This window comes from Neoarius graeffei, chromosome 25, assembly GCF_027579695.1.
Source record: "Neoarius graeffei isolate fNeoGra1 chromosome 25, fNeoGra1.pri, whole genome shotgun sequence".
Lineage (NCBI taxonomy): Eukaryota > Metazoa > Chordata > Actinopteri > Siluriformes > Ariidae > Neoarius > Neoarius graeffei.
The window spans coordinates 47297984-47323309 of record NC_083593.1 but is presented as its reverse complement, the minus strand read 5'-3'; the positions used below and the strand labels follow the sequence as shown (position 1 = coordinate 47323309).

The 25326-nt window shown below is 41.4% G+C and overlaps 1 protein-coding gene across 2 annotated transcripts in view; it reads right to left on the bottom strand.

Annotated features, from left to right (window-relative positions):
* Positions 1-3763: 3763 nt before the first annotated feature.
* Positions 3764-25326, bottom strand: part of ddhd2 (DDHD domain containing 2) — a 39767-nt gene continuing 18204 nt past the window's right edge. For both annotated transcript variants that reach the window (XM_060909109.1, XM_060909110.1), the window contains exons 12-18: positions 23027-23113; positions 22360-22500; positions 11819-11974; positions 9090-9195; positions 6874-7020; positions 6301-6445; positions 3764-6045 (exon numbers count right to left, since the gene is read on the bottom strand). In XM_060909109.1, the coding sequence (XP_060765092.1) occupies positions 5991-6045; positions 6301-6445; positions 6874-7020; positions 9090-9195; positions 11819-11974; positions 22360-22500; positions 23027-23113 (837 nt within the window). In that variant the 3' untranslated portion in view covers positions 3764-5990. The remainder of the gene's footprint in view (positions 6046-6300; positions 6446-6873; positions 7021-9089; positions 9196-11818; positions 11975-22359; positions 22501-23026; positions 23114-25326) is intronic.

Sequence of the window (25326 nt, the reverse complement as noted above, 5' to 3'; positions counted from 1 at the left end):
TTAAATATGTAACAGGTTAAAAGTTCTGCTCTTCTCTAACACACACATTTTACACAATGAAGAGTGTGTTAATTGACTGACGAACTGAATCAGATGTGTTACAGCACAAAAACTGATTTATGTGCCTGAATTTGTTTCCTGTCTATCATACAATGCATTATATCCCTCATCCAAAAAAAATAAAAAGCCCTGCAAGGATTGGCCAAGGATGGCTCACATGACATAAAATAGTTTCACCATTGATTAAGCAATGTATCTCTTGACATTTAAAAAAAAAAAGGATATGGTGTGAGTCAGTAATGGTATATCCTGGATATACCATGAACCGACGTCACAATTTCAAGCCAACTCGAGTCACAGCTGTGGCTCCGCAAGTATTTCTGTGTGCGTAGATCTACATATCATGATCATGCCTAACGAGGCAGGTGATAGCATGGTACATTGCACATGTGCAGGTCGAAGGTTGCTCCGACAAACAACAAACATGGCTGCCTCCAGTGAGTTTATGCCAAGATTCAATCTTAACACTTTTAGTTCAGAATTTTTTGATGAGGGATATAAACTATGCACTGAGAGGCACCAGGAATTATGGGTTCTCTTCAGTGACTGGCATAGTACTATTTTCTTCGGGGCTGCGCCAGTCACCTCAGAGAATCCATAATTTCATCCGGAGCCTCTCAGTGCATGGTATATTATATTACTATTTGAAGTACAGCCAATTTGTATTGGTCTCAAAATACTCAGTGGAGAATAATATTCTTTGAATAGTTAACTGTATAAAATACCCACAATGTAAACTTTTGCAATCAATTAACACGACTTCTGCACAAAAAAACTGGCACAAACATTTACATCAAGATGGATAGTGACGCAGACTCATGTCATGTATGAATGTCATTAAAAGAAGTTGTTGCATAATAAAAACATAATGGTTCGTAATTTGTACCTTCAAATGACTGAATCCTGAGTGATTGACAGTTTTTAACCCCTGGAAGCCCCGCCCCTTGCTTTAAAGCTACACTGACGCAGTGTCCTTACTTTCTGTCAAGGTAAATGGAGAATGTTTTGAGTACATTATTTAATAGGAATCCCTTTACACCTGCATATTCATGCAGTTATTTAATCAGCCAATCATGTGGCAGCAGCGCAATGCCTGAGGCATCATGTGAAGTTTTGTGAAGTTTCATGAAGTTTTGGTCACAGGAATCTATTGTGTTTTACTGGCAATCATGTAGATACAAGTCAAGAACTTCAGTTAAAGTTCACATCAAAGTACACATTCTGATCTTTAACTGTCCAGTTTGGGTGAGCCTGTGCTCCGGATAGCCTCAGATTCCTGTTCTTGGCTAACAAGCGTGGAACCCAATGTGCTCTTCTGGTGCCGTACCACATCCACCTAATGGTTTGATGTTTTGTGCATGCTGACATGCTTTTCTGCTCACCACGGTTGTAAAGAGTGATTATTTGAGTTAGTAAAGGTGTTTGAGGTGTACCGGTGTTCCTATGAGTGTATGTTCAATGTAGTTAACATTAGACAAGTATAGGTTTAACATCATTTCACTGGATTTTTTAGAGATACCACCAAAGGTATTTGGGACTTTTGATTTTTACCCCAAAAGAAAAAAATTCTGAAATTGTTTGAAGACTGAACTGGCTACAATAAAAATGTCAAATCTAACACTTTACAATCTTTGAACCTTTGCTCCAATCCAGTCCAGTGTCTTCCTCTCTGCTGCTCCATATAGTGCACTATGTAGAACAATCTGTATAACTAGAAGAGCACTCGGTAGAGTGTATACCTCCACCAAGCCATGTATTCAGATTTGCAACAAAATCAAATCAATTGTTCCTTGGCCCATGGCCCACCTTTTCTCAAAATTTCATCAAAATCTGTTCACTACTTTTTGAGTTATGTTGGGAACAGGCAAAAAAAAAAAAAATCTTGGATCTGCAAACATATCTGGATCCTGGATCCACATACATATCCGGATTTGCATCAAATTCTAATCAATTGTTCCCTGGTCCATGCCCCACCTTTCCACCAAATTTCATCCAAATCCATTCAGTACTTTTTGAGTTACGTTGGGAACAGGCAAACAAATGGAAGTGAAAACATAACCTCCTCCAACAATGTTGGCAGAAGTAATAAACAGTAAATAAGGGAGCAATATCAGACACAGAGTCCAATTTACTGTTGGATTAACGCATCTGACACACCTCATCAGATTATTAACCCTTCATGAGCTCAGTCAGTCCTTTCATACACGTGATTCACCTCAAACAACTTTAAGTTAAGGACTTAATGAAGTAATATACAGTGTGCTAAAGCACCAAAAACAGTAAAACAGGCAGTGCACAAAGACCCAGGAGAATCACTGTGTGCTAAATAAAACATTCCTTCACTGGTAGACTACTGAGACATTTAGCATGTGAGTTAGCGAACGTTTGGTCATAGCAACAGTCTCCAAACCTGAGACTGCAATACTGATATGGTGTAAACTGTCTGTGAAATGTACTGCTGTACTTTAGATCTTGTGCTTGAAACTGGCTCAAAGTGCGTTATACACAGTTAATACACACAACTAAATGCAAGGCTGTTATAAATATTCAGTATAGCGTTTGGAATGGAGCCACAGGCTGGTTCACCGAATTTATTGTGTTTTACTGGCAAATCTGTTCTCATATCAGAGAGGATTCTGAGATGAGGTGAGATTTTGAGATGCCTTGAGAGTAGGTATGGTGAGATTCACCAATTCGGATCAGTGCACTGATTTAAAAGTTCATAATGTGAATGCCCTGATTTAAAAAATGTGCACCGGATACAATTTGGGATGAACTCAGGATGCATCGTTTCCAACATCTCTACGTTGGTAAAATCTGATTTTTCCATAGACAACGAATGGGGTTCACAAATCGAATCATCCTGCTCGGACACGCTTCATTGGAGACCCACCAAACTTCATATGATACCTCCCCCGACACATATATACAATCGGTTCTGACCCGCACTCATCTTTTCCTTTCTTTTCACTCATCCCTTTCCCCCCATTCACTTCTGCCCACATTTAAAATTTGGAGTTTTGGGAGGAAAACTTTCATTCTCCATCAGTTTTTTGAACCGAGTGACCAAACTTCATGAAACTTTACAAAACTTCACATGCCTCAGGCCAAGTCCCTGCACATATCCATCCCCTCATCTGAGACCTGCACTCATCTTTTCCTTGGTTTTCCTGCATCCTTTTTTCCTTCCACACACTTCCATTCATTTTGGGCCCCATTCAAATGAATGGAGTTCTGTTCAGTAACACTTCACCACGCATCCACCAAACTTCATATGGCACCTCAGGGCAACTTACCCATCACAGACACACACACTCAATGTTAACCGTCCGCTACACCGTCGCAATCCTCTGCATTATTTTTAGACGATGCACTTTCTAGTTTAGAAGTGTGACCACTAATTTTTGACCAATAATTTTATATTTAGATTGATTCCTCCTCTCTAAACTGTTTTGCAAGCATGCTCACTCATCTCCACTGGCCAATTCCTGTCAAGTCTCTTATCCAAGTCTCATGCGATTCGGAGGCGTGTCTGGGTGAGTCACAGATTAGCACAGAGGAGGAACAGCTACCATAATAAATTACTGAAATGCATAAGGTCATATTCTTTTGTACTGCATCGTATCATGCTGAGTAGCATGGTGTTGAATCAAATCGTGTGCTGCATCACAATGGGGTGAATCATATCGTATTGCATTAACAGTTACTTCATCTATTATTTATTGTAATTTAATGTATTGGATCATTGGCAGTGCATCAATCGAGATGTGCATCATATCAGCCTCAGTGATGGAGACACACATCCTGACTCGAGAGGAAAAAATAGCCATACATCTAGCTACAATAGTTCTAAAAAACCAAAACAAAACATCCTACTGTTTAGCATTTAGACATTTTCTTTATACAAACACATTTACAATAAGGGAAGGAAAAATCTTTCAGTATAGAAATATTTCGCACACATTTAATACAAATTCATTTTTAGCCTGCTAGCTAAAAAAATATTCTCAGCTAGCTAGTTAATGTAATGCTAACATGCCATCAGGTCATGTCAAGTCACATTATCAATTACAGTAGCTTCTTTGTCTGTACTGGCGGGTTGGTTTCAGCTTTTACAGAAATATGTTTTTAATCAAGATGTATACCGTTAGCTAACAATGTGGCTATTACAATTATTACAAAAATGTGGCTTAATACAGAGGAGTCAATTGAAATTCGATAAAGAGTCAATGCTAAGTTATTTTATTTAGCTAGTCATTCGCTAGCTTATGCTTCCCGTCCATGATTTCTAGTTGCCTAGCAACAGTGTTTTCATGACTTGATTAGCAAGCGTGATGTGTTGAATATCGAAAACGAGAAACAACCCATTCTACTGAAGGCATCTCAAATCCACCTCCTTCCTATTTCACATTTATTCCCTCACACTGCTCTCTGCCCTGAATGGCAGTTTGGGGACATGAAACTCTGTAGGCCTTGCTGTGAACGTAGCACAAATCTGAGGTAAGCACAAGTAATCAAACTCGGCCTTAGATTCAAATGCAGTCCCGTAAGTTTTGAAATCACCACCACTTAATTCTTAATTTGTGTGCTTGTTGTCACCTGACTCTTCTACAGGTAGTGTGGAAACCCTACAGCACCTAGTCTTCGAGAACTCAAAGTTGTATATTGCTGGTTTAAAGGGGCAGTTTGTCATTTTAGTGCCATCTGCTGCTTGCAAGGTTAACTGCAATTAAAACACACAACTTCTTGACACTACATATGCCTTGTGGGTTGCCTCTAAGGAAAAAAAAAAAAAAATTGGACAGGGTGTGCAGCTCCATAACAGCTGGGGGTGGAGCCAATTCTGGACCAGAAAAATGTAAACAGAAGGCTGTAATAAAGTACATCCTCATCTATCTATCTTAAATCTAATGACATAATCAGCCCAAGCAATGGCAATATTACAAATCACAGGCATCTTTGAAAGTCAGTAATATTACAGGCCTGTGTAATTACAAACTGCGCCTTTAAAAAATTAGGCCCTGGTCACACTACAGCTTGTGATAGGTTTGTGAATACTTGGCGATGAAAAATTGGTAGCATCACCACCAATTGTGCGATGGACAGCAAATGTTCTCCGAGCTTCACAAGTTTTTTTTTTTTTTTGCATCTCTGCCTCATGAATGGCCAAAAATGTCACAAAAAATTTCAATGAATGCACTGAAATCTGGTGGCGATGTTTCCGTTGGCAAACTAAGTGACGAATTCTTGCAGACGGGTTTGGGAATACTTCCCGAAGCTTGGGGAACCTTTGTCGAGCCTCGTGAGATGTATTTGTCTTGAATCCATCTCCCTGATATGATCTCGCGGGGCCTTTGTGACACAGAGGCTCGGCATAGCCTAACCTTCGCCGAGATTTGAAAAGTGCATTTACATTCAGTGATCCTTCGTTGAGGTTCGTAATTGTTTGGGCGAATGGTTCATGAATATTCAGCAATTGTTTGGTGATGGTTAAACGACGCATAGTGATCATCGCTGATTGGTTGGCACTGATGTCACGCATTTTTGAAATCTACTGAGCAAGGCATAAGTGATCATTTTTCTCTCAGACGCTGATACGTACAAAACCTTTAAGCATGCTTCCTCGGAAAAATGCCAGATCTCCTCCAAAAAACATGGTTAAGTGTTCGCCTGCTGTGTGACCACAACTTTTAGCTCGCCTGTACGAAGTACACATCGCCAAGCATTGCCACCAAAGCGCCTCATTTTCATCAATAACCCAACGCAAAGCATCGCAAGCTGTAGTGTGACCGTAGCCTTATATATGTTAACCTGAACATGGAGAATGAGTGCTGCTGATTTTTGGCTGTGTAAAAAGTTATCATCACACATAACGTTATCATCACAGGCAACCCAGTGGGTTGGTTCTCTACTGCTGAGGAGGTTTGCAATCACCATTTTCCATAAATCTCCTTGAGAACCAGCAGAGCCGTGTCCTCTGACTCCCTGCAAAAGAAAAAATGATTTTTTTTTTGTCTTCATAGTTATATAAACACAGTTATATCACAACATGAGTTTAAATGTCTCACCTGAAGCTTCACACTGCTACTAAACTGCTCTAAAGCATTTAAATATTGGAAAATAGGAAGGTGTGATGTACTAGAACGATTATATTGGGTTGGAGAGTGATCATACAATGTACCGGGCCTAAATTAAATTAGATGGATGTCATCTGTGTGTGTGTGTGTGTGTTTCTCTAACCAGTAGCACAGGTGACTCTGAATGGCGAACAGATATTCGTTAAAGCTTTCGATCGGTTTCTCTTGGAGGACATAATCGATACGCCGCCCACCGTTCAGCTTCCCCACCTCGATCATTTTCTTCTCCTCCTGTTCCAGCGGTGAGGCTGAGAAATGGAAATGCGGCTCATTAAAGCAGCAGTATGTGATGACTGAAGATCTAAGTGGTGTGAACAAGGCTGAACTGGTTGCCGTAACGTTTCAGGGCTTGTTAGTAGCCTCTTAGCTGTAGTGCACACTAAAGGAGCAAACTTCAGACACTAAACAGGTTGTTGTTATTGATTAACTACATTAATTAATTACAAGAGGTCAGAAACATAATTTTGTAAACAGGACCTTGCTTGTTTATTTTCTCATTTTGAGTTTAATTATAGAAGCCTAATGATACATAGTTATTTATAACATCTGTCTAAATCCCAAGCAAACCACAATACCAACCCAACCCAAGGCAAATGTCATCCAAGATGTGCACGCACACACACACACACACACACACACACACACACACAAAACAGTGTGGAATTTAATGACTCACTTTCCATTTCCTCGGCTGTGCACGCTGCTGTAGCCATGTCATTTCCTTCAACCAGTGCTGGAGCAGGAAGCTGGGAGAAACTCTGCCAGACCGTCCGTAAAGACCCAAGCAGGTCTGAGCCGACACGTGTCAGACCTTCCTTCAGCTCTGTACAGAAGATGACAACCTCACACTCTAACTTACACTCTAACTCACACTCAAACACACACTCACACTCTAACACACACTCGCAATCAAACTTGCACTCAAACACTCAAACTCATACACTGGCACTCAAACTCTCAAACACTGGCATTCAAACTCAAACACACTCGCACTCAAATTCAAACACACTCAAACTCAAACACTCTTGCACTCAAACACACTCGCACTCAAACAGTAGCATTCAAACTCAAACACTCAAACACACTCACACTCAAACATTCAAATGCTTGCACTCAAAACACACACACTCAAACACACTCGCACTGAAACAGCAGCATTCAAACTCAAACACACTCGCACTCAAACACTGGCACTCAAACTCACACTTGCACTCAAACACACTACTCTCATTCAGTTTGTGTCTCAAAACTCAAATATGCTCGCACTTAAACTCAAATACATGCAAGCACACTCAAATTCGCACTCAAACTCACATGCAAACCTAGCCTAGTAAACTAGACCCACCCGCCTAGCGGCCAAAAATATTTTTGCCTAGCGAGTGGGTCTAGCCTCGCACCATATAAACAAAAACACCCCGGGCATCAAATCGTGCCCGCCAATCACAACGCAAGGTTTTTGTTTGGATTATTTGGGCGGGCTTTTGCAGGAGTGACGACAAGGCTGCGCGACGCTGGAGAAAGCACAACAGGAAAGATGGCTACGGCTAGTGAACAGCGCGTTTGACTCCGCTTTGGAATCAGTTTTAGAAGAATTAGACTTGGAGTTTTTGTTGAAACATGAGCAGGAAGAGGCTCTCCGCTCATTCCTTTTCAAGAAGGACGTTTTCGCTGTTTTGCCGACCGGCTATGGCAAAAGTCTGATCTACCAGCTGGCTCCGCTCGTAGCCAAAAGGATGGGGCTAGTTTGTGCAGTACGAAGAATTAATAAACAGCTTTGAAACATTACTTTTTGATTGTTTCTTATTTTCCCGTTATTTTAAATTTAAGGGAAATTATTTCACCAAACACCACTAAATAAAAACTCTCAAAAATAGTTTAAGCAAACCCTTGAAAAACACTTGGAAAAAAAAAATGAGTGTATGTGGTACAGACTCCAAACTTGTGGTCATTATCTCCAAACTTCTTAATATCTAGAACCTGTTTATTAATTAATAAGCATTTTGGAAAATTATTTATTTCAAGGCCTCCCCCACTGCTTTCTGTCGCTCTGACTACATCACAGTCACTGTTGCGCTGATTGGTCAGAGTGTTGGCCTATACGCACAGAGACAGTTTGAAAGACAGCGGGTTGTTCCTCCCACACCCTTCGGAAATGTCTACGGATCGAGGCCAGACTAAATATTCACATTTAGTCTGGCTTGCCAGGCTAATGCAAACCTATACTAACTCACACTCGCACTCTTAACTTACACTTAAACTCACTGTACCCACACTTACACCCTAAAGGTCTTTACACATACAGCACAATTTGTCATTACAAATTTTTTGTCCAAAAATATATTTTTTCAAAGAACTATTCCATAAATGAATACTTTCACATCAAAGGCAAATGTTCATGTGTGAAAAAGCGATGTTTATTTTTTCAAAGCAGGTTCGATTTTTCTATTATTTCATCTGCGAAAGGAACACTTTCAACCAATCGGGGCGCAGGTTGTGGAAACGTCATCACACTGCTGCAGGCTTGGTGGAGTCTCTCATTCAGTTTGTGTCACAAAACCCTGCACTGTTTGATAAGGGCAACAAAAATGATACAACTTTAAACAGTGTCTGGAAAAATAGGAGATAATTTTAGTAGAATGCTCACATAATCACGCGGCATTTAATGTGAATATTAATGTTGCATTAAATTCGTAAACAATTTTTTTTCACACTTCTGTATCGTTTATTTGCGTCACACTGTATGTGTAAAGACCTTATACTCACACTAGCACTCACAGTGCACCTGCATTATAACATACACTCACACAAATATGAAATTGTGCTCAAACTGAAGTAGCTGAATCACACTCACACAAACTTACGCAACCTTGCTAATAAAGGAGCAGAATTTACCCAGATGCATCCTCTTTCTGCCCTTGTGATGGGGCATCAGCATGGGCGCTACCTCCACATCTGGGGGCAGAATCATGGGCTCGATCCTGTACGCTACCGGATCAAACTACACAAAAAACAGTCCAGACAAAAGTTAAACACATGTACGATAGTCCATCTGCCAGAATTGAGCTTTAGGAACAATGAGGCTAATATAGCCAACAAGTAAGGAGCATTTATAACCTCGATTTTAGAGTATCAAAATGTACAGTGGTGCTTGAAAGTTTGTGAACCCTTTAGAATTTTCTATATTTCTGCATAAATATGACCTAAAACATCATCAGATTTTCACACAAGTCCTAAAAGTAGATAAAGAGAACACAGTTAAACAAATGAGACAAAAAATATTATACTTGGTCATTTATTTATTGAGGAGAATGATCCAATATTACATATCTGTGAGTGGCAAAAGTATGTGAACCTTTGATTTCAGTATCTGGTGTGACCCCCCCTTGTGCAGCAATAACTACAACTAAACATTTCCGGTAACTGTTGATCAGTCCTGCACACCGGCTTGGAGGAATTTTAGCCCATTCCTCCGTACAGAACAGCTTCAACTCTGGGATGTTGGTGGGTTTCCTCACATGAACTGCTCGCTTCAGGTCCTTCCACAACATTTCAATTGGATTAAGGTCAGGACTTTGACTTGGCCATTTCAAAACATTAACTTTATTCTTCTTTAACCATTCTTTGGTAGAACGACTTGTGTGCTTAGGGTCGTTGTCTTGCTGCATGACCTACCTTCTCTTGAGATTCAGTTCATGGAGAGATGTCCTGACATTTTCCTTTAGAATTCGCTGGTATAATTCAGAATTCATTGTTCCATCAATGATGGCAAGCCGTCCTGGCCCAGATGCAGCAAAACAGGCCCAAACCATGATACTACCACCACCATGTTTCACAGATGGGATAAGGTTCTTATGCTGGAATGCAGTGTTTTCCTTTCTCCAAACATAACGCTTCTAAAGATCCATGTGATCTTTAGCAAACTGTAGACGAGCAGCAATGTTCTTTTTGGAGAGCAGTGGCTTTCTCCTTGCAACCCTGCCATGCACACCATTGTTGTTCAGTGTTCTCTTGATGGTGGGCTCATGAACATTAACATTAGTCAATGTGAGAGAGGCCTTCAGTTGCTTAGAAGTTACCCTGGGGTCCTTTGTGACCTCGCCGACTACTACATGCCTTGCTCTTGGAGTGATCTTTGTTGGTCGACCACTCCTGGGGAGGGTAACAATGGTCTTGAATTTCCTCCATTTGTACACAATCTATCTGACTGTGGATTGGTGGAGTCCAAACTCTTTAGAGATGGTTTTGTAACCTTTTCCAGTCTGATGAGCATCAACAACGCTTTTTCTGGGGTCCTCAGAAATCTCCTTTGTTCATGCCATGATACACTTCCACAAATGTGTGTTGTGAAGATCAGACTTTGATAGATCCCTGTTCTTTAAATAAAACAGGGTGCCCACTCACACCTGATTGTCATCCCATTGATTGAAAACACCTGACTCTAATTTCACCTTCAAATTAACTGCTAATCCTCGAGGTTCACATACTTTTGCCACTCACAGATATGTAATATTGGATCATTTTCCTCAATAAATAAATGACCAAGTATAATATTTTTGTCTCATTTGTTTAATTGGGATCTCTTTATCTACTTTTAGGACTTGTGTGAAAATCTCATGATGTTTTAGGTCATATTTAAACAGAAATATAGAAAATTCTAAAGGGTTCACAAACTTTCAAGCACCACTGTACATATGCCCACTGGCCACTTTATTAGGAACACCCATATACCTGCTGTTTGATGCAGTTCTCTAATCAGCCGATCCCTTGACAGCAGCACACTGCATCAAATCATGCAGCTACAAATCAAGAGCTTCAGTTAACGTTCACTTCAAACATCAGAATGGGGAAAAATTGTGATCTCAAAGCGTGATTTTCTTTCATTGTGGCATGGGTGTTGGTTTGAGCCAGATGGACTGGTTTGAGCATTTCAGAAATTGCTGATCTCTTGGGGTTTTCACACACAACAGTCTCTACAGTTTACACAGAATGGTGCAAAAGACAAAAAACAGTGGGTGAGCGACAGTTCTGTGGGTGGAACCAAACGCCTTGTTGATAAGAGAGGTCAGAGGAAAATGGTTCGAGCTGCCAGGAAGGATATAGCAAGTCATAGCAACTCTTTACAACCGTGGTGAGCAGAAAAGCATCTCAGCATGCAACAGCAGAAGAACACATTGGGTTCCACTCCTGCAGCCAAAAACAGGAATTTTAGAATCAAGAACAAGTTCCTATTAAAGTGGCTAGCGAGTGTACATCATACTGTATATAGTTAGACTTCAAATTTAAACACAATTTTGAAGTAAAAAAAAAAAAAAAGTGTGATGTCAAATATTAATAAATTAATAATAATAATAATAATAATAATAATAATAATAAATAGTACATGGCACAAATATGACAGCAATTCATGTTTTACATATCTGTGCAGGTTTTTTTTTCTATTTTTCAAAAGATGCAAAAATAAATCCCTGAATGAACTGAAAATTTGACTTGGAACTGAAATCTGAAACTGTCGCTCTGATCAATCAAGCCATTACTCGATCTCCTGCACGCTATTTACAGTATTATTAATGATAAATGAAAGTGATCCGAGTTGAAAACTGGTTTTAGTAAAACAGACGCACAGGATGGAAGATGTTGTAGAAGCTGCTGCAGGTGGGGAAGCTGTAGTTGGGGTCGATCCTTTTCAGGCCCCGGACCGTCAGGAACATTCCAATAGGAGAGCCGAAGGCAAAGAAGGCCTGGGGGTGGAAGCTGAGCTGGGGGTAATTAATAGATACCTGCAGGAAGAAAAGAAAAAACAGGAGATAAATAATGTTCATTCACAACTCTTTGGAATGGGTTTGGAAAATCTAATGGATGACATCTTGGTGTTCATCAGGCTCTTGAAATAGAAATGGCAACATGATGAATGAACAAATATTTTCAAACGAATCACCCAAATTAACGAACGAACTGAAACTGAACAGATCAGTGATTCAATCGTCTGACTTTTTGCCTTACTGTCTACAAGCGTTCGTTCCTCACCCCCTCCTGGTTCTAGTTACATTTTTGAAGTTTGTTTTAGTGCGTATTCATTTCTGTGCAAATAATTATTGTGTTACTTTAAGAAAGAAGTGTCATTGTGTGTTTTGACTCTAATTAAAAGTGATATTAAAAACTGATGTTTCTTTGACTCAAAATATGTTGTTATGCACACAAACACACTGCAGTACATGTAAAACTGCCAAGCCACATATTAGGATTTGCATCAAAATCTAATAAATTGTTCCTTTGCTTATGGCTCACCTTATCTCAACACTTCATCAAAATCCGTTCACTACTTTTTGAGTGACGTTGGGAACAGACAAACAAGCAAACAAACAAAAACAGTAGGGCTGTCAAATGATTCCAAAAATTAATCGCGATTAATCTCAGAATTTCATATAGTTAATCGCGATTAATCGCATTTTTTAAATCTATGTAAATGAATAAGGCTTTTAAAGTGAAATGTTACAATTAAAATGGTGAACACATTTTATGCTAAAAGTACTTGTTAAAAACTGCTGGGACAAGAGAAAATGGTAAGGGAGTTTATTCACTCACATATAGGCAGTAGTGAACATACAAAACACAAAATTGGATTTTGTGATGGATTAGGGAGCTGTAGTCTCAAATATAAAACGTAGTCACATACTACTGTGTCTCAGTTCAGACATGTGTGACAAAAAAAATAAAAATGAAATAAAACTTCAATTGTGCTGGAGTTGTATTCAGTCACAGCCTATAGGACTTCACAGTGCTGTGCAAACAAAAATAAATTGCAGTTGGACTTCAATAAAAGACATTTAGTGTCATATCACAGTGCTACAGCATACTGAAATCTCACTTTGCAAAAGTATAAGTGCATACCAAAACCAACTCAATCACCATAGACATATTATAAACATAGACACCGCATTGAGCTGGTGGCCCCGTTGCTGGGATACATCAGAGTGTCCGCCATATTGGATGTGGCAAATCTTCCCCGTAAACCAATGCAAGTAAATGGACTGAACTTCATAAAGCCCCTTTCTACAATAATATTTAACTCGATGCCTTTTATTCACCCATTAACACACACACGTATATATTTGGGAAACAAACAGGCATCAAAACAACACATAACTTTTAATGGTGATGGTTATAAACATACATGTCAACCTTTGGTCAATCAAACCTGTATAACCAACCTCCAAAATCCGTATTTCCCTTATAAAATCCATATAAGATGCAAATTAAAATAATTTACCTAAAATTTGAATGATAATTAACAATGATGTATCCCAGTTACTTTTTATTCAATATTAATAACAATAAACCTTCAGAATGAATACAAAGCTCCAATGTTTGACAAAAACACAAAGTGTTATCAGCGTAGTTACGAAGGAAATACTTCGTTGTTTGGAGACAGGTTTCACCGAGCGGCTATTATGCGCGAGACTTCATATTAGCCACAAAGTCAGAAAAATCTGTTCGTGATATCACGTTATAATGACCAAATACAATGAAAAGTATTTTTCCAGTCTCACCTGTGAAAGGTAATACCATGTGATCTCGTTTGGACGGTAAACTTGTTGGTACAGGGATGACATATGATTCTACGCAGAAGGCGGCGTCTATGTTTATATGTCTATGCTCAATCACACTCTACTTTTGAAATGAAACTTCCCGTTTAACAGACCTTTCTCCATCACTCACACTTACTCTTATTGAAGCAGCACGCGACAAGCCTCAACAGGAACTACGGGTGACTCGCAGGGCCAAATTAGAATTTGCGTTAACGGCACTATTTTTTTAAATCGCGATAAATTGAGATTGCGTTAACGTGTTATTATCGCGTTAACTTCGACAGCCCTAAAAAACAGAGATGAAAACATAACCAACCACCTCCAACAAAGGGTAACTAGAGGTAACTAGAAGGGCACAGGGTAGAGCGCATACCTCTGCCAAGCCACATATTATCAACATCAAAATCAAATCACTTGATACAACGATAATACTAAAGCTGTACACCAAATTTCATCCAAATCCGTTCACTACTTTTAGAGTTATTTTGGGAACAAAGAAACAAAACAAAACAAAAAAACTCCTGGATCTACATACACTACCGTTTAAAAGTTTGGGGTCACTTTGAAATGTCCTTATTTTTGAAAGAAAAGCACTGTTCTTTTCAATGAAGATCACTTTAAACTAATCAGAAATCCACTCTATACATTGCTAATGTGGTAAATGACTATTCTAGCTAAATTCTACTAAATGTCTGGTTATTGGTGCAATATCTACATAGGTGTATAGAGGCCCATTTCCAGCAACTATCACTCCAGAGTTCTAATGGTACAATGTGTTTGCTCATTGCCTCAGAAGGCTAATGGATGATTAGAAAACCCTTGTACAATCATGTTAGCACAGCTGAAAACAGTTGAGCTCTTTAGAGAAGCTATAAAACTGACCTTCCTTTGAGCAGATTGAGTTTCTGGAGCATCACATTTGTGGGGTCGATTAAATGCTCAAAATGGCCAGAAAAATGTCTTGACTATATTTTCTATTTATTTTACAACTTATGGTGGTAAATAAAAGTGTGATTTTTCATGGAAAACACAAAATTGTCTGGGTGACCCCAAACTTTTGAACGGTAGTGTACATATTCGGATTTACATCAAAATCTAATCAATTGTTCCTTGGCCCATGGCTCACCTTTCCTCCAAATTTCATCAAAATCCTTTCACTACTTTTTGAGTTACATTGGGAACAAGCAAACAAACAAATGGAGGCAAAAACATAACCTCTTCCAACAAAGTTGGCATACTATAGGTAACTAGAAGGGTGCTTGGTAGAGTCCTTACGTCGAGAGGACGCTGGCATGATTGTTGCCGCTTCTCGCATCTCGCTTCTCGCTTTTTGTTTCTCTTATATTTGATCGCGCCTTTCCTCTATCTCAAGCCGCGTCTATTTTTGAGCTGTGTTTGTTCCATCTCGACTACAACTCTGCTGTCGGATACAACTGACGCGACGCGTGCTTGGACTACTCTGTGCTCCGCAGTTAAAAAACTTTTGGATTGCCTACCTCCTTGCTTTCGGCGTACTGGGTATACTTCTGACATCTCCGCCGCCCTTTACCACTCTACCACAGGACTGTCAACTCGCTAGTCTGCATCCTGCACTGCTGCTACCTCCATTTGGGTGTAGCATTGGTTAGCAAGCCAAGCTAGCCGGCAAGGTGCCTGTGTTTGTTCGGTGCTCCCCAGTCGCCATGGCGCGGATAAACTACACCGTAGGCAAACTCCTTGAACTCAACTCTGTCTTTCTGTCTCCTCCATGCTGTCTTGAGGTTATCAAATCTCTTCACCTCCTGCGCCGTCCACCATATGTACACAGAGCTGTTCGCCAGAAGTTTGTTTACAACTCCAAGATTGCGGCTATTCCTGTCATCTGTTCCGCATCCCAGCACAGACGTGCTGAACGTAGGCCACGTCCACCACCTGTCATTCTCCGGAACCTAGTCTGCACTGACAGCACTGCATCCACCAGCAAGTTTGCCTCCTTCATGTTACAGAATATCAGATCAATAAACAACAAAGCCATCATTATTCACGACATGATAACAGAGAAAAAACTGGACTTCCTTTGTTTAACCGAAACATGGCAGAGTCAGCAGGACTTTGTTAGCCTCAACCAAGCTACCCCTCCCGGTTACACATACATCCATAAGCCGCGTGGCCACGGCCGCGGTGGTGGACTCGCCATCATACACCACTCTGATTTTTTGGTTAAAGAACACCCCGTCAGTGCATCATCATTTGAATGCCTCCATCTCTCAGTGATTGGCGCTGCTCAGCTGCAACTGGTCCTCATTTATCGACCACCTAAAGCCTCCTCCTGCTTCCTCCCTGAGCTCACTGAACTACTTGCTGCAGTGTGTCCCCTGTCCCCATCTACCATCCTGCTGGGTGACTTCAACATTCATGTGGACAACAGCAGCTGCTCTTTTGCAGCTGACTTCATGGCCCTTCTGGACTGCTTCAACATCACTCAGCATGTGCATGGCCCTACCCACAGCAAAGGACACACCCTCGATCTAGTCTGCAGCACCGGCTCATCTCCACTACATCTTCAATGCATTGACCTGGCCATATCAGACCATCAGGCAATTCTGTTTTCCATCCCGGTACCCCACCGCAGACAACGCCGTTTGCGGTCCATCACTTTCCGCAACATTAAGAATGTTCCTCTGCCTCTTCTTTCTCAAACTTTAACGAACCATCTCACACCCCCGGATACTGCCCTCCCAGTGGACACCCTGGTCGAACACTACAACACAGCACTCTCAACCAGCTTGAATACTCTGGCTCCTACCATCACGCGATCTGTCTCTTTCTCCCGTCCAGCTCCCTGGTTTACCTCTGAGCTGCGCCTCATGAAAAAATCTGGGCGGCGCCTCGAGCGACTCTATAAAAAATCTGGCCTTACTGTCCACCTGGAGGCCTACAGGGACCATGTGGAGAGCTACAAGCAGGCCCTCACCACAGCCAAGACACGCTACTACTCCACCCTCATCAACAACCAGCAACACCACCCAAGAAAACTTTTCTCAACTATCAATCGCCTTCTCCGTCCTCCTCACTCACCCCAACCATCTGATCCTGCTGAACTGTGCTCCAGATTTCAAGACTTCTTCATCGCAAAAGTCAACACCATCCACCAGCAGCTAGTATCTACATCCCCGGCCACAAACCAAGCCCATGATGACACGCCTCCTGGCATCCACCAGCCATGGCAGGACATCTCCACCCCTGCTGCCTGTCCACCGCAGCACTACCTCTCCTGCTTTGCACCACTGGACAATGCCCAGGTCACCGATTTAGTCTCCACAGCCAAGTCATCATCCTGCCTCCTGGACCCCATGCCCTCCACCCTGGTCAAATCATGTCTTCCCACCCTCTGCAACACCATGACCACCATCATTAACACATCCCTACAGTCTGGAGTTGTGCCCACCACCTTCAAAACCGCTGCTGTCATCCCCACCTTGAAAAAGCCTGGTCTGGACCCTGACGATCCCAACAACTATCGTCCCATCTCCAACCTTCCTTTCCTTTGTAAAATCCTGGAAAGAGCAGTGGCAGCCCAACTTCAGCAGCATATGTCCCACCATGAGCTCTTTGAACCACTACAATCCGGCTTCAGAGCCCACCACAGCACAGAGACTGCTCTTGTCAAAATTACCAACGACCTCCTCACTGCTGCAGACAATGGACTCATCACCATCCTCATTCTCCTGGACCTCTCAGCAGCTTTTGACACAGTCTCTCACTCCATCCTCCTGAAGCGGCTCTCAGAGTTCACTGGACTATCAGGCACAGTACTCCTCTGGTTCCACTCATACTTATCCAACCGGAAACAATTCATCACACTCAATGACTCCCGCTCCACTACAGCAACCATCAGCCACGGCGTTCCGCAAGGTTCGGTGCTTGGCCCCCTTCTTTTCACCATCTACATGCTCCCCCTTGGACAAATCATCCGTTTCCATGGTCTCAACTTCCACTGTTACGCTGATGACACACAACTATATATCTGCACCAAACCCTCTGCTCAGCTCCCCCCAACACCGCTCACTCACTGTCTGCGTGATATCAAAACATGGATGACCGACAATCTCCTCAAACTGAACAGCAGTAAAACCGAGCTCATGGTGGTGGCACCGGCGCCACTGCTCAGGAAGGTTGGGGATCTCCATCTGAACATCGATGGCTGCTCCTTCATCCCATCTCATGAAGTCCGTAACCTTGGTGTTATCTTGGATTCATCACTGTCTTTCCAGTCCCACATCAAAAATGTCACCAAATCTGCTTTCTTTCACCTCCGCAACATTTCCAGACTCAGGCCCTCACTCTCTAACACTGTTACAGAGACTCTTATTCATGCTTTCATATCATCCCGCCTAGACTATTGCAATGCCATCCTGCTTGGTCTGCCGAATAAGATCACAGACCGACTGCAATATGTTCAGAATTCAGCTGCCAGGATTCTCACAGGCACCAGGCCCTGGCAGCACATCACCCCCATTCTCAAACAGCTTCACTGGCTGCCCATTAAATCTCGCATTTCCTACAAAGTCCTCCTCCTCACTTACAAGTCTCTCCATGGTCTGGGACCCCATTACCTCAAAGATCTCCTCCATCCCTACTCCCCATCAAGATCCCTGCGGTCCTCATCCAAGGGCCAGCTGGTCATCCCCCGCACCAGACTTAAGGCCACCAGCGATAGAGCATTCTATGCAGCTGCTCCTTCTCTATGGAACAGGCTACCCAACACCATCCAGAATGCTCCTTCACTGGCAGCGTTTAAAAAACACCTTAAAACCCATCTCTTCATGGAGGCCTTTGGCTCCTAGTTTCCACAAGCACACACGCACACACTTATATGCACCCACACACACACTTCTACACTGACACCTTGTTAAGCGACCTTGGGTATTTTGAAAGGCGCTATATAAAACCAAACTATTATTATTATTATTATTATACCTCCACCAAGCCACATATTATCTACATCAAAATCAAATCACTTGAACCGAGGATAATACTAAAGCTGGACACCAAATTTCATCCAAATCCGTTCACTACTCTTTGAGTTACGTTGGGAAAAGGCAAAAAAATCCTGGATCCGCATACATATCTGGATTTGCATCAAAATCTAATCACTTGTTCCTCGGCCCATGGCCCACCTTTCTACCAAATTTCATCCAAATCCATTCAATACTTTTTGAGTTACGTTGGGAACAGGCAAACAAACAAATGGAGGCAAAAACATAACCTCCTCCAACAAATTTGGTGGAGATAAATATTTGTAGAAAACTAAATGAAAATTACTAGAAACACATGCTGTAAAAAAACCCTTCAGAACATGTGCTCATATATTGTTAAAAACACAATAAAAAACTGTAAATGAACGACTGTAGGAGGTGAATGATTTGGAGGAACGAACTACAGCGTGAACTGCAGTGTATCAGTTTTGCCGGAAGTGCTTGCTTACCGAATAGGCAAACGAATGAAATGAACAAATCTTCTGAATGAACCAAACAGAAAGATCTTCACCTAAGTGAATGAGAATTTCATTCTCGAAGTAAATCAGGCTGTCTGTGCAAGTGTGCAAGTGTGTGTGTGTGTGTAAAACAACATTAACTGACATTCTTTCATTACTGTAACTAAATTAAAGTTAATAGGCCATTTTTGAGAATTATCACCACCTTTTTTAAAATTTCACCATATTGAAATATAATTATCTCTACATTAATTTCTTTACGTTCATCTATCTATCTATCTATCTATCTATCTATCTATCTATCTATCTATCTATCTATCTATCTATCTATCTATCTATCTAATGCTGTGTTCACACTTATACCGGTACGATAGTGGCATAACTGTATCGATACAAAGTATACCGGTACAGTTTAGTGCATCTGTCCACACTAGCGAGAAATGTTTGCGGTTTTCTTTCACGGTAGTTGAAATGCGCGTGCGCGAAATGTTTCCGTGGTTACCGAGTAACTTCCTTCCGAGAATATGGTGGATGAAACAACGTGTGTGTGCTTTTTGTTGTCAATGTACAGTCTGTATTTCTGGTGGTCATTTATTCAGTCGAATCGTATAAAACGCACGAAGCAGTTGAGAAAGAAACAAAGAAAACGAATCTCCCTTTCTCCCCCCTTTCTTTGCTCCATGTAGCTCCACGGTCGTTTCGTTTTCGCATGCGCATTATATTTGTATTGATACAGAACCGCTTCATCTGTCCACACTACAGCGAAGCGCTACAGCACCGATACTGTACCGGTACGAAACCCATACATTTGTGGGTTTCGTACCGATACAGTTATACCGCTACAGTACCGGTATAGTTGCTAGTGTGGACAGGTGTTGCGGTACAAAAGTAAAAAAAATCCCTAGTGTGGACAGAGTATATATATATGAGTGATTCCACGCTTATGGGTACTGAAATGGGGACATGAACTTATTTTTAAAAATTCACCTAAAACCATTTCTTTTTTTTACCATCAGGTCACAAAACATGTAATCTTTAATGAATGATATGTTAAAAGATAACTTTAATTTTCTGAGATGTAATAAAAACATATTTATATGCAAAAGTCAGAACGTAACAGAAGTGTTGTGGACATATATATTCTCAATTTTAACAATGTAGAATTACTTTTTGAAACATAGGAAGGTGATGTTTTAGCAAATATAATTAATAAACATGTGTAGTAGAATAAACATACACATTCTTTCAATAAGATTAACATGGTATATAGCTAGATTGTAATTAATTTGTAACAGACGCGAGATGGACAATCGTAACAGAAGTAATGTAACAGACATCATTTTGGAACTCATAGGCTTGACTTTGGCATATAAATATGTTTTTATTACATCTCAGAAAATTAAAGTTATCTTTTAACATATCATTCATTAAAGATTACATGTTTTGTGACCTGATGGTAAAAAAAGAAATGGTTTTAGGTGAATTTTTAAAAATAAGTTCATGTCTTCATTTCAGTACCCATAAGCGTGGAATCTCTCTCTCTCTCTCTCTCTATATATATATATATATATATATATATATATATATATATATATATATATATGGCGGCACGGTGGTGTAGTGGTTAGCGCTGTCGCCTCACAGCAAGAAGGTCCGGGTTCGAGCCCCGGGGCCGGCGAGGGCCTTTCTGTGTGGAGTTTGCATGTTCTCCCCGTGTCCGCGTGGGTTTCCTCCGGGTGCTCCGGTTTCCCCCACAGTCCAAAGACATGCAGGTTAGGTTAACTGGTGACTCTAAATTGACCGTAGGTGTGAGTGTGAATGGTTGTCTGTGTCTATGTGTCAGCCCTGTGATGACCTGGCGACTTGTCCAGGGTGTACCCCGCCTTTCGCCCGTAGTCAGCTGGGATAGGCTCCAGCTTGCCTGCGACCCTGTAGAAGGATAAAGCGGCTAGAGATAATGAGATGAGAATGAGATATATATATATAAAATATATATTAAAAAAAAAAATATATATATATATATATATATATATATATATATATATATTCACTGCTCTATAGGCCAGTTGGCCTGTCAGTTGCCAACTTCATCTACCACTGACTTGCTAAGCCTGTTGCAGCTACACCAAACAACCATTCACATACACATTCACTCCTATGGGTCATTTAGGCTACGTTTACATTAGACCGTATCTGTCTCGTTTTCTTCGCGGATGCACTGTCCGTTTACATTAAACCGCCTGGAAACGCCGGGAAACGGGAATCCGCCAGGGTCCACGTATTCAATCCAGATCGTGTCAGCTCCGGTGCTGTGTAAACATTGAGAATACGCGGATACGCTGTGCTGAGCTCTAGCTGGCGTCTCATTGGACAACGTCACTGTGACATCCACCTTCCTGATTCACTGGCGTTGGTCATGTGACGCGACTGCTGAAAAACGGCGCGGACTTCCGCCTTGTATCACCTTTCATTAAAGAGTATAAAAGTATGAAAATACTGCAAATACTGATGCAAATACTGCCCATTGTGTAGTTATGATTGTCTTTAGGCTTGCCATCCTTCCACTTGCAAGTAGTAAGTGATGTGCGCTGGGATCACACACACAGCGGCTCAGTCCCGAATCGTGGCTTGTGCACTTCACTCGCGCGCTGTGTGAGCTGCGCAGGGCCGGAGTGCGCACCCTCCAGAGGGCACTCGCTGTTCAGGGCGGAGTGATTTGGAGCGCAGGATGCCTGCGGAGCCGAGCGTATCCGTGTATTGGCGTTGCTGTGTGCACGCAAATCGTGTATTGGTGTTGCTGTGTGCACACTAATCGTTTTAAAAACGTTAATCTGATGATCCGCTGATACGGTCTAATGTAAACATGGGCTTAGACTAGCCAGTTAACCTAACTGCATGTCTTTGGACTGTCGGGGGAAACCGGAGCACCCAGAGAAAACCCACACAGACACAGGGAGAACATGTAAACTCCACACAGAAAGGCCCCCATCGGCCGCTGGGCTGGAACCCAGAATCTTCTTGCTGAGGCGACAGCACTAACCACTTCACCACTCAGCACTGTGCCGCCCATGTTCCACCATAACAAATATAACATTAGTACCTGTCCAATCCCCACATCAAAGTGCTGGTAGTCAACGGCGCTGGTTTTCGGCCAACTTTCTTGGATGAGGCTCTGAATTTCAGGAGAATTTCTCTCTTCCGTATGAGAGAAATGTTTTCCGGTGCAGGCCTCAGATCTGTGCTGGATCAGCGAAGGGAAAAATCAGGTTCAGGACAAAAACACCTCACTCCAAGACAATGGACTCATATCAATCCTAACTTCCAGACAAACACCCTGCAGCGCCACGCTGTCTGACAGGAAGTGGGACAGAATTCTCACCAGAGTGACTGGACTGTAAATCTAGTTTGTCCCGTATAAAAAAAAAAGTGTTCCATGAAAAGAAAAAATGATTACAATTATATGTATTAATATTTTGTACTATCATTTAATATTATGCATCATTTTCAGTTCATTAGTTTTAGGACAGAAAGACAAGCCAGAAACATAACACAAAAAAAATTTACTCCGTATGTACCCCAGTGTTGTCCCGCTCCGAAAATAATCTATAACTTTTGGCTTTCCCTTATACATTTTTCGTGATTTTTTTTTTCCTGTTTTAAATCCAAATAGGAAAGTGAGCACACTTTCATTTAAGAGCCAAAGTAATTAAACAGGAAGAGAGTAATATTTCAAAAGCACACAGAAGCACAGCATTTATCTTACATACCTTCCATTTCTTCACACAGTTCATAATCTTCTTGCAAGGGCCAAATGGGATTCCTAGATCCCTCAGGTCGCTCTCAGAGCACAACATCTGGAACAATTGTAATTAATAGGCAATATATTAGCCAGATCTTGTGTTTAGTATTTATTAAATATCTCTGCGGTAACACATACACACACTATATACAGAGTTAATACTGATTTCATTATTATTATTATTATTATTATCCACTACGTGTCCTCTCTCTTTTCTCTACTCCTTCCAGTCGATTAAAGGTGCAATAGTAGATCTTTTTAATCCCTACTTGTACAAATAAACTGGAAGATATGTAGAATAATGTATATATTTAGGCACTTTCTAAAAGTGGAGTTCCCGATGAGTGTAAAATGTGTTTGTAAGTATCGGCCAGAGCTGTCCTTCATTATTCATGTTCTGGGCGGAGCTGTCAGCCCAGGAAGCTGTATTTGTTATGCTACAGACACTTGGTGCTGTCATTCATGCACAATGTAAAGTTTGTGTGCTGTTTATTGAGTGTGTTTTGTTTGTGTTCGGTACACTGGCTAAACTGTGGTTAAGTACGAGACTTTGAGCGCAGAGACTAATGGTGCACGTTTGGCAAACTTGTAGAGGTTTGCACTCTAGGTTGAGTAGAGCGAGGTGTGTAATGCTCAGAGCAAAGTCTGTAAACATTACTCTGCACAAGTATGTTACGTTAATTATTTTAGTTTTGTTTTCTTTAGTTTTCACGGTTCTCGGTGTTCGATGCCATACTCATGTTCAAGATGGATTAAAACACATCCGCACCCGTTAGACTCTCTGCTGTTGTTCTTAATGTCAAGAGCTGCTACAGTATTAGTACATAATCCTATGTTATTTTTTAAAACGCAAATTAAAAATAAGCGCTGGATAAAAACCCATCTATCTTGTGTAAATAAAGATAAACATTTCGTTGTCTGGTGGTTAAGTGTTTATGAGATGCATTGCCTTGAACTTATGATCAGGTTCCTTGTACTTTTTTACACGTACATTGTTCGTCACAAAAGCCATCAGAAATCAGGTCGATGCATTACAATATTCTATTAAACATGGAGCTTTGCTCCGGTATGATAAAAAAAAAAATCAATGCATTAAGCCATGGCTTTAGAAAAAGTGTATTAATTTGCTTTCTCACACCCAAAGTCGCTTTCTTCTTCTTTTGGCTGCTCCCGATTAGAGGTCACCACAGTGGCTCTTTCATCTCCATTGCTCCCTGTCTTCCACATCCTTCTCTACCACACCTGCCACTTTCATGTCCTCTCTCACCACATCCATGTATCTCCTCTTTGGCCTTCCTCGTTTTCGTTTGCCTGGCAGCTCCATCCTCAACATTCTCCTTCCAACATGCTCTGCATCTCTTCTCAGGATGTGCCCATACCATCTCAGTCTCATCTCTCTTAGCTTAATTCCCAAGCTCTCCACATGTGCTGTCCCTCTGATGTGCTCGTTCCTTATCCTGTCCAACCTTAACATCCTCAACTCCGCCACCTCCAACTTTACCTCCTGTCTCTTCGTTAAGGGTACGGTCTCCAATCCGTACATCACAGCTGGTCTCACTACTGTCTTATACATCTTACCTTTCACTTTTGCTGGGACTTTCCTATCACAAATGACTCCCGAAATCCTTCTCCAACTGCTCCACCCTGCCTGCACTCTCTTTCTTACCTCACTATCGCAGCCCCCATTTTCCTGCACAGTTGACCCCAGGTACTTGAATTCACCAACTTTCTTTACGTCTACTCCTTGCATCTTCACTACACTCTCATCCCCGTTCTCACTGATGCACATGTATTCTGTTTTGCTACTGCTCACCTTCATTCCTCTTCATTCCAATGCATACCTCCATCTCTCCAAACCCAACTCAACCTCCTTTCTACTTTCAGCACATATCACAATATCATCCACAAGCGTCATGTTCCATGGTGACTCTTGCCTCACTTCGTCCGTCAAGCTATCCATCACCCAAAGTCGCTTTACAATTACAAAAAAAAAAGTCCACCAGAAGAGGGTCAGGATGCAATTCCAGTGGTTTAGCTGCCCACGAGTCCACCAAAAGGTGCATGAGGGTATGTCGCAAACCACCTGCACAGCCGCCACGACACCACCCGGGCAACATCGCTCAAATATTGTTTGTATTTGGTTGCACCTCCTGTCAGTCATTTTATTGACACTTTATAGGTCACTGTAAAGGGGAGGAGCTTCATTAACAAGGGCAGGTATCATTTGAATATCAAACCCCCTAATGCACCTTTAAAGCACATGGCATT